This window comes from Ovis canadensis, chromosome 12 (genome assembly GCF_042477335.2).
Source record: "Ovis canadensis isolate MfBH-ARS-UI-01 breed Bighorn chromosome 12, ARS-UI_OviCan_v2, whole genome shotgun sequence".
NCBI classification, from domain to species: Eukaryota; Metazoa; Chordata; class Mammalia; order Artiodactyla; family Bovidae; genus Ovis; species Ovis canadensis.
This window is the reverse complement of record NC_091256.1, coordinates 75,818,187-75,836,014: the sequence shown is the minus strand read 5'-3', so window position 1 is coordinate 75,836,014 and position 17,828 is coordinate 75,818,187. Positions and strand designations below refer to the sequence as shown.

The window sequence follows — 17,828 nt, the reverse complement described above, 5'->3', positions numbered from 1 at the left end:
GAGGCCTTCCAGGCTCATTCTCATTCTTTGGTCCAAGGGCACAAATCTCTAGACTTTCCCTGGTGTTTCTTGAAGATTTCAAATGACTATTTACAGAACATGAGTCACACATAACCTTTGGGAGCTGTCTTTACAGGACAGGGGAGTGGGGAGTGGGGGGGTTGGGATGTGTGCGTGGCAGGGTGGGATGGTGAAGAAAAGAAAGAAAAAGCTCTACATTACAATCTGTACTTCTTATTTGGGTCTGTTTTTTATTTTTGGAATAAAAACTGGTATTCTGAGGATTTTTTTTTTTTTCTTAAAAAGGACAACATTCTGAAAGTGCTTCTTACACATGTCAACATCCCACATATTATGGCTTTATAGCTCAAACCCCAGCACAGCTCAGATTTGGAACAGAGAGGAGCACGGTGCTACTGGAGACAGAAGTGTCACTAACAGTGACCCTGGTATAGAGGGTGGGAACCTGAAAGGAAAAGCTAATGATTCCATCTGGAAGAATGTGTGTACCTCGCTAGAAATGGTCTGGATAGTATGCAAAGCCCCATTTCTGTCCCCACGACTAGGCACAGGAAGGTTGCAAATGTCAGGAAAAACAGGACACTGCTCTCAGTTGGGAACATCTCCAGGGGGCTATTCACAGAGCGACGGCTGTTCAGAAGTCTTTCACAGGTCTCAAAATGATCAGACGTAGTCAACCGCAGTAGGAATTTCTACACCTGAGGAACAAATTGCACGGTAATATATAGAGGTGCTACGATCCAGACGGCAAAAGCCTACAGACATATGGTTTCACATGCAGAAGGCAATCAGAAAAAAACAGTGAAGCAGTGGCATTCTGAGACGGATCAGAGTCCAAGTGAGTCATCATCCTGCTGAGCTTTCTTTTCTGGCTGATAAGTTACCAAAGAACATGGCTACGTGTGCAAGAAATGCTTGTGATATGTTCTCTAGGGGAGGGGAGACACATGATGCAGTTACCAGAAATCAAAATGGGCTTGCGTTGCCTCCAGAGGCGTCATGACGGCTGGTTCAGTGGCTCAGAGGGGCCTCCGAAGCTGCTCCTCACCCTCCCTGGGGTAGCCGATGCATTGGCCGATGCAAGCAGAGGTCAAAGCCACTGGCTCATCCAAACCCTGTCTGACGTGGCCTTTCATTCAGCCTGTGGCAGTTCCCACCTCTACAGTGGTTCTTTTCTGGTGGCACTTGATTGAGAAAGTAATCCTCTCCCTTTATAAAAATAGTTTGGACTTCTTATAATACTGGCACAAAGGACACTCTGCAATCCTCGGGTTGATTCCATCTACTTGGGAGGTGTGAGACGAGGCGCTCAGTTCCTTGTTTCCCTGTAAAAAGTGACCTCGACTTCCCAGGCCATTGTGCAAATTTGTTTTCCCGTAGTCCAGAATATCCCATAAGTCCCTCATATTTATATATATACACACACACATACCACATATGTGTACATACATATAGATTTATAAATGCGGATAATTTTGCGTTTCAATCTTGGGTCAAAGAGAATCAGTGAGTCCGTCATCCTTCCTGTGTCAAGCTCATCTCCGACTTCCCCACGATGCCCATCATAGTGCCCTGCACACAAGAGTTGCTCAACAAACCTCAGTCCACTTCACCAACGACCCTCTAACACTGAGTGGTAGCTGCGATCACGATGGCCTATTCTCAGCCCCACCCTGCCTTTGGCGAGCGAGGGGCCCCGGGTCTCTGCCTTCAGAGGGTGATTTTGCTGTGTCTGTTGCTCCAGCAGCCCCGTTTAGCTGTCCTGGGCAACGTCAGGCTGGTCCGGCTACGCAGTTTTACTTGCTCTTCCACAGAGTTCTTTTTGCGTAAGATGAAGTCAAAGTTCACTTGGCTGTTCATGGCATAGAAGACGTTTGCCGAGTCTGGGATCACGAGTTCTAAAAAAAAAGAGAGAGAGATGAGGGAAGAGAAGGTGGTCAGCTTGCGCAGTGCTGACCGTGGAAATTCTGCCCAGACTCATGGCTGGAATTATAGCCGTTTGTTCCTGCAATGTGAACGGAGCTGGAAACGACCACCACTCAGTCACACCAAATTGGTTCCAACCATTTCCCAATCCCAATTTTAAAAACTTAAGTGTGAATCAAATCTTGGAAATTCAAGCCATGAACAAAATGCTCAAATGTGGGATGTTTTAGCTGGAAGGACGTAGAGTAGGAAACGGAAGCCTGGAGGAGTTAAGAGACATTGCTGGGTGCACAGCTAGTCAATGGCAGGACTGGGAGCAGAGCCCGGGGTTTCCAGCCTTCTGTGGTTCACTTTCTACCCAATATGAAATTTTTCTCAGAGACTAAGTGAATCCAATGACATGGAGAAAAAGGCAGAAAATCTAAAGCACTTTCCAGAAATCTTGACTTGGAACATCAAAACATTTTTAAATTAATCCCAAACCAAGTCAGTATTTTATACCACTTGAGAGCTTGCTTCATTAAGGGCTTGCATTTTAATGTTAAAGGGAAACCACACAAGATAGGCCATATCTGTTAAAACTTAAACAACTGTCTGTTTCAATGAGTCCCAACTAGATAACTGTAATTTCTGAACAAGGACTGTTCCAAGGATAATATGAAGTTATCGAGCAAAGTGATTTAAATTCATTTTTAATTTAAAAAGAAGGTATACACTCTTTAGCACTCAGGGGTAAGGGATATCTTTAAAAATCAAGAGGGAATTAAAGAGGTAAAATGTGCGAAACTAGCTTTGTGGAGTAAGGGAGGCAGCTAGGGGAGGTATGTGATTGCAGAACTGGAGTAAGTCAAACTAACATTAACTCAAACACTGAGGTTCTACTGCCAAGACTGATGCAATCAGGTTCTGAGGGACTCTGCTACATTGTGCATGTGTCCCCAGTCTCCTGCCCACATATTCCTGAGGTCAGTAACAACTTACCTCACAGCTATATATATACACACACTGTATTTCGAATACTGTCCACTTTCGGGTACATTATTTCCTGCCACCAACCCCCCATGATGCATGAGGGGCCAGTAGGGTACTGTCTCTGTTTAATTACAGACCAAGGCCCAGAGGGATCAAGCCACCCACCCACCACCACCCAGTGGTGAATGAAGCTGGGCCCCAGCTGTGCTTCGGGACTCCTGGATCTTCAGACCCACCGGGTCTCACCTTGCATTGGCTTGGGGGTAATGTGGGTGGTAAAACCCAAGAGACTGCTTTGTAGGCTTAGGTTTCTAACAGTAACTACACTAAAAGATATAACTGAGAAAGGTTTGCCCCACAACCTCGGGCTCAGCTGGATAAATGAGAAAACTTCCAAGAGACAGTGGGAAAACAGTTTTCTCTGAGGCTGTGGCTTTTCATCGCTTGGAAAAGGTTATTTTTCTAATTTGGCCCACTCTCGTCTGGGCCCGAGATGACAGCCCTGGGTGATTTTTTGGGGTAAGTGGGGTACGAGTAGCTGCTCCCTTTGCAAATCCCCATCTTGTAGAGTTTCTTTCTTTTCCTTTATAGGGGGAATGCTTGCTGGGGAACAGTCCCACAACGAGACACTTGCATTGGTCAGTGTGTTGGGTCAGTCAGCAAACAGGGTTGGCCTTAATCAACAGTACTGGCTGTTCCTTCTGCACTTGGAAAGCAGACTTATTCTGCTCGAGTCACTTTCTCGGATGTGCCGTGGCATAGAGAAGTCACCTACCAGTTTGCCTTCTCCTCTCAACAAAGAAAGAAAGAAAGTGAAGTCTCTCAGTAGTGTCTGACTCTTTGCGACCCCATGGCCTGTAGCCTACCAGGCTCCTCTGTCCATGGGATTCTCCAGGCAAGAATACTGGAGTGGGTTGCCAATGCCTTCTCCAGGGGATCTTCCGGACCCAGGGATCAAACCCAGGTCTCCCACATTGTAGGCAGACGCTTTACCGTCTGAGCTACCAGGGAAGCCCTCTCAACAAAGACAACCCCAATTCAGATTAACAAACTGATACATTCTGGGGGATTATCTGCCCAGAGTTTCCATGAAGGAGATTTCTTTAATTAATGGATTCCTCGGCAAACTGCTGCATTTCATATTCACTGGTTCTTTGCTTCAATAAGTGTGAGGTCAAGAACCTTCCACACTCCTGGCATCGGAAGCTTTTGCTACTTGAAAATCAAGTGAGTAAAGAGCAACTGAAGGCTGAATTCTCATAAATGGTTAACTGAAACAATGAGAAGTCATTGCAGGAACTGGACACGTATTATTGGGTAACGGAGGTAGACGGCCACTGGCAGAGACCAGACAGGCTCCACCTAAACCCACCCCACACAGGGAGGGACGTCTTCCTACAAGAATGCTTGATGAGAAATTTACAGAGAATGCGCGGGAGGCATGCTCAGCAAAACTGCAGAAAAAACAAGGTCTGTGGAGGGGGGGCGGCCTGAGAGAATTAATAACAAGTGAGGTGACGGCATGGTTCCCCACACAACGCCACTCTTGAGCAATTCAAAACCCCCACTTGGAAAAGAGAGGATATAGGTATACATATAGCTGATTCACTTTGTTGTAGAGCAGAAACTAATACAACATTGTAAAGCAACTCTACTCCAATGACAATTAACAAACAATTAATTATATAAGTAAGTAAATAAAAATACCCATCCGCCCCAACTTGGTTCCATTTAAAATAGACACTGTATCCACTAGGGTCTTCTCACACAGGGGAGACCTGGTTTGAAGCGGAACACGTGCCTACCTTTGTCCTCCGAGATGACCTGCACTAGCTCATACTCCTCAGCCGGGTCCGAGTCCAGATTGTGCTTCAGCATCGCCCTCTGGATCACAGCGGGAGTTTTATCCTGGCTCGTCAACTGGAAAGCCAAATGAAAGGGTGTGTAAAGCATTTAACTTTGTGTTTCCTGGAAGGGTTTTCCTGACCTTCTTCTTCTTGCTGTCTTGTGCCTTCCCAGGAGAAATGGCCCAGCGAAATGAGCGAGGACCAGGAGCCAGCCCTCCTGGATTTCAGTCCCGGCTCTACCCTCAGAGGATGGGCCACCAACTCTTCCCATTAGCTCCTCTCGCAAAGCCACCATGTCTTCCCCCATTCAAACAGGAGAGGCAGCCCAGGGTGCCTTGCCACTTCCAGTGGAGGCTCCAATGGAAGAATGTGTACGAGGGAATTGTGGGGAACACACAGTGTTTTCAGTCCTGGGCCAAGGTTACCCTCACCTGTTGAGCACCGGTGACAACCTGTGGGTTAGAAATGGCCACGGTTCCACACACTGACCATTGCAAAAAGCACAAGTGACTCCACAACCCAGGAAGCCCACCTCTAGATATTTACCAAGAGGAATGAAAGAGTGTGTCCACAAAAGGACTTCTGTACAAACTTTCACAGCAGATTTAGTCATAACAGCCCCAAACTGAAAACATCGACAGGAGAACAGGGGAACATAAAGATAGTGCTGTGTGTTCACGACAGAGCATGATGTAACGCATGACGTAACAGCTAAAGGGAACTGAAACACACAACAGTGGGATGAATCCCACACCCGTCACGGACAGCCAGAGGAAGGAGACACAGAAGACAATGCCGCAGGAGTCTGCTCTCACCAAACAGGCCAAGTTAACCTGTGGGGTTAGAAAGCTAACTTTAGCTCAACTCATATTCAACTAAGCTTAAAGCAGGATTGGAGGGGAATTTGGGAATGAAGAAGGGATGAGTAGATGAAAAATGTTATTTATCTAGACTTGCAGTGGTGGTTACATATACATATATATAACCATATACATACATTATATAGTGGTTACATAGATAAATACATATATATGACAGCTACATATATATAGATGGTAGTTACATACATATATAAACATATATATACACATACATATGATAGTTAAATAAATATATATATATTATACTTATAAAAATCCAAAGACTAGAACACTTCAGATCTATGTAATTGTATGTAAACTTTGCTTCAATTAAAAATTAGCTTCTGAGTGTTTACAAACAATAAATCTAACATTTTTCAAAGTACAAGTAAAAGCTTCTCTCAGCCCAAGTCTCCCCTTCATCTCTGCCCATCAGTCAGCTGTTTCCAGGGTGCTCAGAGAAACAGGAGAAGGGAGTGCTGACTTTCGTATTATCCCTTGGCTGATTTCTTTACATTTGAAAGAAAGCAAGAGAAAACGCAGATTTTTCTTACGTAGAAATAAAAGCTACTCTCCCCAGGAGGCATGAGGAGAGAGAGCCAAAAAGAGAAGAAGTCTGATTTCCTCCAAAAAACTGTCATTGTGAGCCTGAGGATGTTGGGCCCATGGGCCCCTCTCTGGTCTGGAGAAGCAGCTGTATTTGTGATACAATAAATAATAGGCATTACAATAGGGTCCCTGTAAGTGACAAAGACCCTGCTCAAGTGTGTATCACCAAAACATCTGGCACATCCTTATTAAAGAATCTGCCTGCAATGCAGGAGCCCCAGGTTCAATCCCTGAGCCGGGATGAAGCCCCGGAGAAGGGAACGGTGACCCGCTCCAGTATTCTTGCTTAGAGAATTCCATGGACAGAGGAGCCTGGTGGGCTACAGTCCATGTGGTCACAAAGCATCAGACATGACTGAGCAACTAACACTTTTGTTTTTCACTTTCATGGTTAATGTTAGGTTCAGCTGTCAACTTTGAACCTACTTACGGAGAAAGCCAGGCTACCCTTATTTTCTTTATCTTAAACCTCCTCAGGGGTGTCCATGCGGATGGGATGGCCAAAGGCTTTCCTTGAGGGTTTGTTACTTTGTCCCATAAAAGCTACAGGAGAATTGATCATCACGGGTAGCACTGAGTCCAGCCATAAGGCCCTACGCCGATATGCTAAACCAGCACCACCCCGCAGATACAGACTATACGAGCCTCATTTGTAATTTTAAATATCTAGTGGCTACATTTGAATTGTTTTCAAAAAGGGAATTAATTTTAATATTTTATTTAATCCAACATACCCAAAATATTATATCAGCATATAATCAATATGAAATTGCTAATAAGATATTTTACATCCTCATTCTTTTTTTTTGTACCAAGTCTTCAAAATCTGGGTGCATTTCACACTCATAGCATATCTCAATTTGGACTCTGCCCTTTTCAAACCTTCACCCGCCAAACATGGCTGGTGGTTACAATACTGAACGGTGCCTGGATGTCCCCTTCACACACCTTGTACAGGAACCCAAAACATTCCCTGCGCCCTCCCCTGAGGTCAGTTTTCTAATGCTCCAAGCTGGGCCTGTTTTTGAAAGATCAGATCCCTTGCAGGATGCAGTATATCTGATTTCTCTTGCTCAACAGGGTGTTTTAGAGACTCATCCACGTTGACTGTGTCCTTGTGTTCAGTTCTCTGCTCCTTCCAGTGCAGAGACACTGTGGTTACACAGCTGGCACTTACTTCCCTGGATGGCATGTGAGAGAAGCCATGTGAAAAACTACCCTGAAAATACACCAGTAACTCCGATGCCCTTGGCTGCCTGGCGGCGCCCCTTCCGCCCCGACACTCCTTTATCAGCCCCTCTGTCACCACCATGCGCATTCCGTCTCAGCCTTCCCTCCTCTCCTGCAAGACCACGGCCACCCCATGGGGCTGGACAACCCCTAGTGTTGGACCCCAGCACCGGCCTTGCACCAGCCTGTGTTTCTGACCATCTACCAGGAAGGCCACGCCATCTGGATGTCCTGCAGTGACCTCCAATGTAAGTGCACCCAAACTCCTCCTCCAGCAGTTATATCGCACTTGACGGGACCACCACCATCCAGCTACCTTAATCTCCCTCTTCCACTGCCCCACAAAAGGAACCAAAAAGTTGATAACTAAATGGATAGATCCTACAATTCTAACTTACAAAAGCTTTCAAAAATCTGTATCATCTCCAGCCACATGACCATCTCTCAAACCCTTATCACCTTCTACATGGAATATGATAACAGCTTCTAATTTGCTCCCTCATCTCTAATCTGCCTGCCTGTGTTCCAGCATGAGGTCTCCGCAATGCCAGTTACTTGTCTAACGAGCAAATCTGACTGCTACATTAAAAGCCTTCGATAAGACTCGACCGCCTGCAGGATCAACGCAAATGCCTTCGTGTGGCCCCGTAGGCCCTGGGAAAATCTGATCAGACCTCTATTAGAATATTTAATATGTTTTGAAAAATGCTTTACAATCTCCTTTTTGATTATAAATTCCTCAAAGACAGAAATGTATCATTGGTCTCCCTACTCCCAAAGCCTGGTCTAGTGACTAGTATACAACTAATGGTCATGACTGAGAAATGCTGGACTGGAAGAAGCACAAGCTGGAATCAAGATTGCCAGGAGAAATATCAATAACCTCAGATATGCAGATGACACCACCCTTATGGCAGAAAGTGAAGAGGAACTAAAAAGCCCCTTGATGAAAGTGAAAGAGGAGAGTGAAAAAGCTGGCTTAAAGCTCAACATTCAGAAAATGAAGATCATGGCATCCGGTCCCATCACTTCATGGGAAATAGATGAGGAAACAGTGGAAACAGTGTCAGACTTTATTTTTTGCGCTCCAAAATCACTGCAGATGGTGATTGCAGCCATGAGATTAAAAGACTCTTACTCCTTGGAAGAAAAGTTATGACCAACCTAGATAGCATAGTCAAAAGCAGGGACATTACTTTGCTGACTAAGGTCTGTCTAGTCAAGGCTATGGTTTTTCCAGTGGTCATGTATGAACGTGAGAGTTGGACTGTGAAGAAGGCTGAGTGCCGAAGAATTGATGCTTTTGAACTGTGATATTGGAGAAGACTCCTGAGACCCCCTTGGACTGCAAGGAGATCCAACCAATCCATTCTGAAGGAGATCAGCCCTGGGATTTCTTTGGAAGGAATGATGATAAAGCTGAAACTCCAGTACTTTGGCCACCTCATGTGAAGAGTTGACTCATTGGAAAAGACTTTGATGCTGGGAGGGATTGGGGGCAGAAGGAAAAGGGGACGACAGAGGATGAGATGGCTGGATGGCATCACTGACTTGATGGACGTGAGTCTGAGTGAACTCCGGGAGTTGGTGACGGACAGGGAGGCCTGGCGTGCTGCGATTCATGGGGTCGCAAAGAGTCGGACACGACTGAGCGACTGAACTGAACTGAATGGTTGTGAAACATTTTATTGATTCAGTGAATGCTTTAGTAAAGCTTTTCTTTATATGTTCAAAGACAGTGCCTCCAGATCATTTATGTCATATTCAGAGCTGAGCTCATAAGTAGTCAGTGTGCCCTCAAAGAAGGGCAGTGATGAAGCTGGGGAGAGATACAGGAGTTGCTGTGTGACTTTACTACATGGAGTCTGCTTTTCTTTCATTTGAATGATACTATTGTATCAGTTTCAGGTGGAGAAAGTCTGCTCTTTAATACATTATGTCCTTTAAGATAAGGAGTCTGCTCTTATAATAAACACATCAGACCTTACATACCCAAGGTTACTACCAGGAGAGGCATGGTGCGTAATCCAAAAAGACTGCCACTATTTAAAACACATTTTAGGGACTATGCTCAGAAACACACCATTTTTACAAGAGGCTCAAAAAGGCCAGTCTCACTTATTTGTAAGTATAGTTCCTTGTGGACACAAACTATACATCCAGCTTGATCATCCACTTATACTGTATGTGACTCCAAGTGACTAGAGAAGAAAACTGCTACCACCAAGGATGTTGCTAAGGATGCATGGCAATTCAGTTAGACATGTGGACACGTAAGTCCCTGGGAAGACGTCCAAGGAGGTGTGCAGCAGTTGCGTCCTCCCTGGGATACATTTACATAGTCTCCCCGACTGAGAATTTTGAAGAAGGTGACAATGACTTGGATGAATAAGGCTTAGCAACTTTTAAGACATAAAAAAACTGTATCTTATATACACTGCTGATATGCACATTTTCATATAAACATGTTATTAGTCTAAACCAAGATGCGGAAGCAACCTGTCCATCGACGGAGGAATGGATAAGGAAGATGTGGTCCATATATACAATGGAATATTACTCAGCCATTACAAAAGAATGAAATAATGCCATTTGTAGCAACATCAATGGGCCTAGAGATTGTCATGCTGAGTGAAGCAAGTCAAACAGAGAAAGAAGCATATCATATGATATCCCTTATAGGCAGAGTCTAAAAAGAAATGATGCAAATGATCTTATTTACAAAATAGAAACAGACTCACAGACTTAGAGAAGGAACTTATGGTTACCAGTGGGGAAGGGTGGGGGAAAGGGATAGTTAGGGAGTTTGGGAGGAACATGTACACACTGCTATATGTCAAATGGATAACCAAAAAGGACCTACTGTACAGCACATGGAACTCCGCTCAATATTCTGTAACAACCTAAATGGGAAAGGAATTTGAAAAAGAATAGATACATGTGTTTGCATAACTGAATCGCTTTGCTGTGCACCTGAAACTATTACAACATTGTTAACTGGCTACATACTTCGATATAAAATACAAAGTTTAAAGAACATACTATTAGCCTATATCCGGGGAGACTCTGGCATTGATTCATGTGGCACATATTCGTTTGGCACGAATGCACGTGCGCATGCGGACATGGCGGGTGAGTACTCAGTGCTGGTGGTCTGCGAGCCTTACCATGATGCTCTTGTACATGTTGCCATTGTTGTCCTCTATGCTGATGCGGATTATGCAGGTGTCTTCGTTCTGCTGGTTGTAAACGGGGGGCAGCACTGTCGAGGTAATGGATGTCACAGAGACAGAGCGCTTGTGGATTTTCGGGTTGTTGTTGCAGGACGGAGGGGAGGAGAGGGGGTTCATCAAGGACGACATCCCTGAGGAAGCTGTGTCCATGGAGTGGATGGAGGAACAGGAGGAGGAGGACTCGGAGAGCTGGAAGAGTAAACACACCCCAGAAGGAAACTGAACTGTTAGAACCTTGGCCAACAGTGTGCTAAGTTGCAAAGCAGAGTTCAATGTCGAGACTAATAAACTTCAGTTATTTGCTCTACAACAGCCCACAGCACACATGCAACTCATCTCTGACAGAAGCACTCCCATGGCAGAGGCCTGTCAATGATTCAGAACCCAGGGCAGAATCACTCTGCATCCTGGGAGGCAAGGCGGTCCTCTCATTCCCTGAGGAGCTTTTAGCTGCTCTGAAGGAGGTAACCAGCAGATGGCAGCAGATACCAGAAACTAGAGGCAACATTGACTCCCCAAAGAAGCCGGAAGATTACAGAGCAGGAGGAAAGCCCAATCCTCCTGCCTTGAGCAAGAAGAATGTTTGACCTGCCCACAGATATCATTCCTACTGTGATTCTACTTCACCATTGGCTTTCAGAGCAGGAGAGAAATGGCTTGTGTTTTTAGATATTTCTAAGATAAGGACCACAGATTATCCAGCTCTGCATGGAACATTAGCCCTGGGGCCCTGGAGACCGCCTGGCCCCACTCTTTCTGCTGCTGAGGAACCTGAGGCCACAGGTGTTGACAGCACCATCAGGACGTGGCTCAAGGCTCCTGGCTCCCACGGCCAGGCTCACCCAGCAAGGGCGGAACCAAGGCCCCGGCTACAGTCCATGATAAGATGAAAGAACACAGTAGGCCAGGCTCAGGGATGCTCAGCACTGGGAGGTCTGTGATGAGCTTCCGGATGTCTTATCTCAAGAACAAAATTCAGAGCATTATAAATATGAGAGAAATTGACTCAGAGAAACAGAGTGACTTGCCCAAGGGAACACAGCCTACCCTTAACCACATTTGTTTCTAGAACCAACTGTACACATTTTCACGTTGCATATTAAGAATAATTAAGGAATGATATACTAGAGTTAAAGGTCCCTAACTCATTAGGTGGTATTCCCCCTCCAAATTAAAAAAAAAAAATCACTAATTGAATCATTTAAAATATCAATTCTTATTATAGAAAATTACAAATAATTTCTCACTGAGCTAAGCTAAATTATACCACATTAATCCAATAAGATAATCTGGAAGTCATTAAAAAAATAGAACACTTACTAATTTCTTTTATACCCACCTACCCTCCCATGGAAACAAAGTACAGAAATGTAGTTTTCTGATTATCTGGCCTCCAAGTAAACTGAAGTCTACTCTATTTTATTTCCTATGAGCTTTTTCCTATTGCATAACCATATATTAAATTCAACTGCATCACTAGTTTAATTAGAGCCAGTCAGCTGACGTGACAACTCTGGTATGCAGAAGTCTAACTGAAGCTCTATCATAATATGGCTTCTTATTTTTTTCCCATAGCTTCCCAGGTGAATTACCTTAGTGGCTCAATTCGAGGACTAACTGGTGGTGAATAATTTAACAGCCTGACTTTGCTTGCAGGTGTACCACACAGTAGCGAAGAGGGTCCATTTTTCAATTACTGGTTCAGTTTTTCCCCCTTCCCTTTCCTCCACATAAATTTTTTTTCCTTTGTTAGATTTTTTCATGATTTTAAAGATATTTATATTCAAGATACAGCCTTGAAGATGCCTGGGTTATAGCACCATGAAACAGACCACCTCATGAGCCCAAATTCTTCCTGGGAATCTAAGTAATGTGGAGCAAATGTGAAGTGAATGTTTAGAAATCATAATCAGGGGAACCAAGACGAAGGAATGCAAATTACACTTTACTGAAAAGAGTGACCTCACAGTGTAGCCAAAGGGAAAGGCAGGGTGTGGAGGGCTGCCGGACCTCAGGGTAGGGAGGAGCCACGGAGGTCTCCTGGGCCAGCCAAGCCCTGAACAGAACTGAGGCCTTTCCGGATAACATCCTAAGCTTCTGCAGCCCAGCAATTACTTGGCATCCCATTCAATTACTGATTTTTAAACCTAGAGAAATCTGTGATTCTGAGAAAGGTTCAGCCAAAGAATTAAAATTCATGACTTGTACAAGAAATTATAAAGAGCCAGCGTGTAAGGGAGCAGACAAAAAGAACACGGCAAGGGGGGGGTGCACAGGACACATGCTGGGCTTCTGCACAGTTTTAAAGGGATGACCAGGACCTGTGGGTACGTCCACGGCACCAACAGATACAAGTGTGATTCCGTGTCCTTCCTGCACAGGGAAAAACCCCACAGCAATGGGGGCAATAGCTGTCACTGCTGCACAACGTCCATCATCAAAGTCCATTGGAAACAGGGCCTACAAAGTCCAAGAACCTGTCACAAGGTGAGTGATGACACTTCACCCCAGATTTCCGACAGATTCAGTGCTGAATGTCAAGTCGTGAAGGATGACTCCAGCCCTGGTTAGGGAGACATGCCTGAGAGAACAGCCAGTCCGTGGGTGTTTGCAGAGCTTTCCTTCAATATTTGGAGCATTAAAGATGTGTCTCCAGATTTCAGAACAGGAAGGTGAGAAATCCCACTGGGGCAGCATCTGAGTCATCTCAGGCCTAAAGAGCCCTTCCTAGATTGACTACTTTAGTGACAAGGTCATCTAAGGGTTTCCAATTTGCTGCTGGTGCTTATAACACAATGTGAAGCGGCACACACGCCCCCTTACAGAACGGCAAATCTAACGAAAACGAAGAGACTGAGACCAACACTCTACCTCACTGGTCTCAGCATAAGCTAAGGCACCAGTAGTCACTTAGATGGCAAGTCTAGCCAGGCAAGATCCTCCCCCAAATGGTGCAAGTTCTAGTCACGTCAAAGTTGACATCTCTCATCCAAGCTCCTTGATCAACAGACTGAAGCAGGTGTGTATAGGAGATGCATCTGGACTTTTTGTTTTCTTTTCACTTATTTCCACAGCCACGGACATGAAGACTCTCCCTGAGAACTCCTTTATCACCTCTCATCACTCTCCCTTTTGGGGGACATGGCAGATTGTATCCTTGTTACCCATTCCTCACCCTCCCCTGCTCCCATGTCCTGTGACTCCACACTTCCTCCCACTGGAAGTGGAGTACAGTCCCCCACCTCATTTATTTATGTGGCATTGGGCCACACAACTTTGCTTTGGAAAATAAATATTGGTAGACAGAGCCCACGTGGAGGCTTGTTCGGCACGTGCAAGGCCCTGTTGCTCATCCAATTTAGCACGCTAAGAGCAGGCCCGGGGATGACTCCAAAACCACAAGAGGCAGGCAGAGAAGACCTGGGCCAAATCATGACCAAGCCCAAGCCAAACCAAGCAGCCTGCAAACGCAGGACAGAGAACAACGGCTGCTGCTTGAGGGCACCGAGTCTGGACTGGTTTTCTCTGCAGCACTACTACGGGACAAGCCTGGCTGAGACGAGGTATGACACCAAGAAACTGACAATCTCTGGCTCTTGACTTTTCGCTCCTTTGAAGACAATTCTCCATCTCCCGAATAAAGGGTAGATCACGTTACAAGTCACAATCCTTCAGCTGCCTCTGGATGTGAGTGTAGAATGATGTTTCAAAGGCTCAATGAAGGAACCAACAGCCTTATCACTTCTGGACACTTTTTATAATAAGGAATGAGTCCCTGGACTGAACTCTGCTTATAACAGCTAGTTCAAAACATGACTTGCAAAATCCTCTAGCGAGATCAACCAGAAAACAGACATTCCTCATGTGGCAAACGCTAGGTCAGGAATTATGGGAAAGGGTTAAGGATATACCTTTTTTTGAGGCTCATCGGGTGTGTCCATGGGAGTGATGGAGCCTTCCTCCACTTCTGAGTGGTTTGACTCACAGGATGACACGCTGACGGAGTCCATGCTCTCACCAGAGCTCCCACTGGTGGTGGACTTGGGCTGCTCTTTGGTGGGAGTGCTACTGGTGATAATGTCCGACCCCAGAAACAGTCTGCAGGAAACATAACGCCAGACGTTCGGGCTTGTAAAAATCTGGAATCCATGATTAAGCAAGTATTTTTGTGTTAATAAGTCCTTGATGTCTTCTCAGTTTTGTGTGCCCTGTCATTATTATCTTAGGAAAAGATTTGCTGCCCAGTTTCTAATAGATTGCCGTAAACATCTTGTCCCAACAGGTTATTTCTAACCTCAAAGGACACACATTGCTTAGCTGGAGGAAGGACCTTATTAATCTGAGGTCTTCCTGGGTCAATCGTTCTCCATTCTTTGAGAGTTCCTGGACCACTTTGGCAGGATCAAAGTACTGTGGCCATACTCCTATCACTTCCCACCATAAAATGAACTCCAAGAGGCTAAAAAAGAAGGCTGGCCCTGTGCTGGACAAGAAACCAAGCAGGAGGATTTCTTCTCCAACAATCCCGTGAACTAAAATAACCTAAACCCCTTCATCATTAAACAACTAGATGAGAAGCATTACAAATTCTTTTCAAAGTTGGGCTTACAAGACAGTAAGGAAAATCCCTGCAGGCTAGAAACGAAAAGGGAACTGAAAACCAGAACCGTGCAAGCTAACTCTGCAGCTGCTCTGGATGGGGAGTGGGAGGTGCCAATCTTGGCAAACTCAGCACATGGCTTCTAACACGTACACAAGGTCCAAAGATGAGGGCTTCTGTTTATGTGAGGTAGAGAGTTAGTACTGACATCCTTTATACAGAGCCAGGATCCTCAATGGGCTATCTATACCCTTAGTAATAAGATGGGCTAAAAAAAAAAAAAAAATCTTCCTACTGACATAGGAAGACAGCAGGAAAATTTATCTGTTGGCCTGAGCTTAGGTAAGAGAAAAATGTCTCCCCTAAATCATATGTGATTTTAGCCAGCACCTCATTCAGATTTGCTACTTAGCTAATCTAAGAACTAGGAACTCTCTGGCCAGTGATCCTTCTGAAGAAACTAGTATTAAAAAAAAAAAAACAACAAACCTTTCTGAAGGAATATATCTTCAACTTAGGTTGCAGAGAATTCCCTGATAAAGATGAACTCACAATATACACACAAGAAAATAAACTATCCAAAGAGAGAAGCAATACAAACAGAAAGTTAGATGATCTTTTTTTTTTTTGGCCTCGAGGCATGCGGGATCCTAGCTCTTTGACCAGGGATCAAACTCACACCCCATGCAGTGGAAGGTGAAATCTTAACCACTGGACCACAGTCCCAAAACAGCAAGTCTAGACTCCTGAGAACTTTAGAAAAACTGTCAGAAACAAACTGATCATTCATTCATTCACTCATTCAATAATTGGAGTGTCTACCACGAGTCAAGCTATAAAACAAATACGTTGAAAACCATTACAAACATATGAGAAAAACTGCAACAGTGGCTAACAGCAAGGCACTCTGACAAAAAGGTAGTGATTTAAATTTAAAAACTCAGTGGAAGGATTAAACAGACACTGAAAAGAAAGACTGTCAACTAGATGACAAGTCTGAAGAAAATCCTCAGAGATCAGCATCAAAATATAAAGGCATGAATAACCAAAGAGGTTAAAAGACACAGAGAATGGAAGAAATGCCTGCAATGTTTGTAAGGAGAGTCCCAGAAGACGACACATGATAGAATGGGAAAAACACCATATCTGAAGAGTCTGAAGAGATTCCGCAACTAATGGACCACATGAATCCTCAGATCCAGGAAAAACACCCTGAACAGGATAAATGAGACGAAATCCCCACTTAACCTGCACAGCAGTGTGTTAAAGACAAAAGAAATTCTTAAAAGCGACAGGGCAGGGGGCATGAGACATAAAAACAAAAATTAAACGCATACCAGACCTCTCAAAAGCAGCAACAGAGGTCAGAAGGTATGGAACAACAGCTCTGAAGTGCTGCAGGAAAATAACCGTCATCCTTGAAACTCTATACCGTACGACTCCAAGAGTGAGGGCAAAACAAAGACTTTTTCAGACAATGACTATTTACCATTAATAAACAACAGGAAGGAAGGCATGAGATGCAAGAAGGAACGGCATGTAAAGAAACTAGCAGATGGGTCCAAACCCAAATAAGCTCTGACTATATCAGGAAGGTCTCCTGGAGAAGAGAATGGCTACCCTCTCCAGTATTCTTGCCTGGGAAATCCCGCGGACAGAGGAGCCTGGGGCTACAGTCCATGCGGTCACAAAGAGCTAGACACTACTGAGTGACTAACATATTCTATGGAAAATAACAAGAGTAGAAACAATGAGAATAGGCTTGATTTTTTAATTAAATAATTTAAGGAATTAGAAGCTTAACTTCCAAGACCTAAAAAGCATATCTTTGCTCTGTCTCAACTCCATCCCACCACCTCTTGACCCATTTTTCATGTTGCTTCCTTTCTTGGACCTCCAAGCACTACCAAGGCTTTGTTGGGGGAAGAGCCAAACTCCTGGCCAACGCAGACTGTGTCAGTGAAAGGATCAGACACAGGTATACATCTTCAGAAGGGAAGAACAACTTTGTTAATCAAATGATAATCCTTGCTTCCTTGAACTAGTCTCTGTAGCCATCATTAGATTCATTAGTCTAATGTCTATCAGAGTTTAATGTCTATGAGATCAACTTCAAGACAGGGACTAGGTTCTCTTAAGACTCTTTCATAAAATTTGCCACATTCAAAGCACGGGGTCTAATTATACTGACATCTCTCTTCCTTCCCTTCCTTCCCCCTCACTCTTTCCTCCTTTTCCTCCTTCCTACCTCATCTTCTCCCCTCCTCCACTTCTTACTTCCTATTTCCTATGTCCTTTTCCTCTTCCTCCAGAAGGTATTTCTCCACTAGACAGATAGTTAAAGGGTCATAACCCTGGCTCTAGAGCCAAATCTTGGATTTGAGCCCACATCCGACAATCACTAGCATTCTATTCACCCTGTCTGTGCCTTATTTTCCCAGTTTATAAAACTGGTTATCAGGACTTCCCTGGCAGTCCAGTGGTTAAGATGCCATGCTTCTAATGCAGCGGGTGCAGGTTCAATCCCTGG

The 17,828-nt window shown here is 44.5% G+C and overlaps 1 protein-coding gene across 3 annotated transcripts in view; it reads right to left on the bottom strand.

Annotated features, from left to right (window-relative positions):
- Positions 1-237: 237 nt before the first annotated feature.
- The window catches only part of RGL1 (ral guanine nucleotide dissociation stimulator like 1), a 134,291-nt gene continuing 116,700 nt past the window's right edge, over positions 238-17,828 (bottom strand). For all 3 annotated transcript variants that reach the window (XM_069546271.1, XM_069546270.1, XM_069546272.1), the window contains 4 exons: positions 14,610-14,796; positions 10,633-10,887; positions 4,725-4,839; positions 238-1,919 (listed from right to left, as the gene is read on the bottom strand). In XM_069546271.1, coding sequence (XP_069402372.1) covers positions 1,732-1,919; positions 4,725-4,839; positions 10,633-10,887; positions 14,610-14,796 — 745 coding nt within the window. In that variant the 3' untranslated portion in view covers positions 238-1,731. The remainder of the gene's footprint in view (positions 1,920-4,724; positions 4,840-10,632; positions 10,888-14,609; positions 14,797-17,828) is intronic.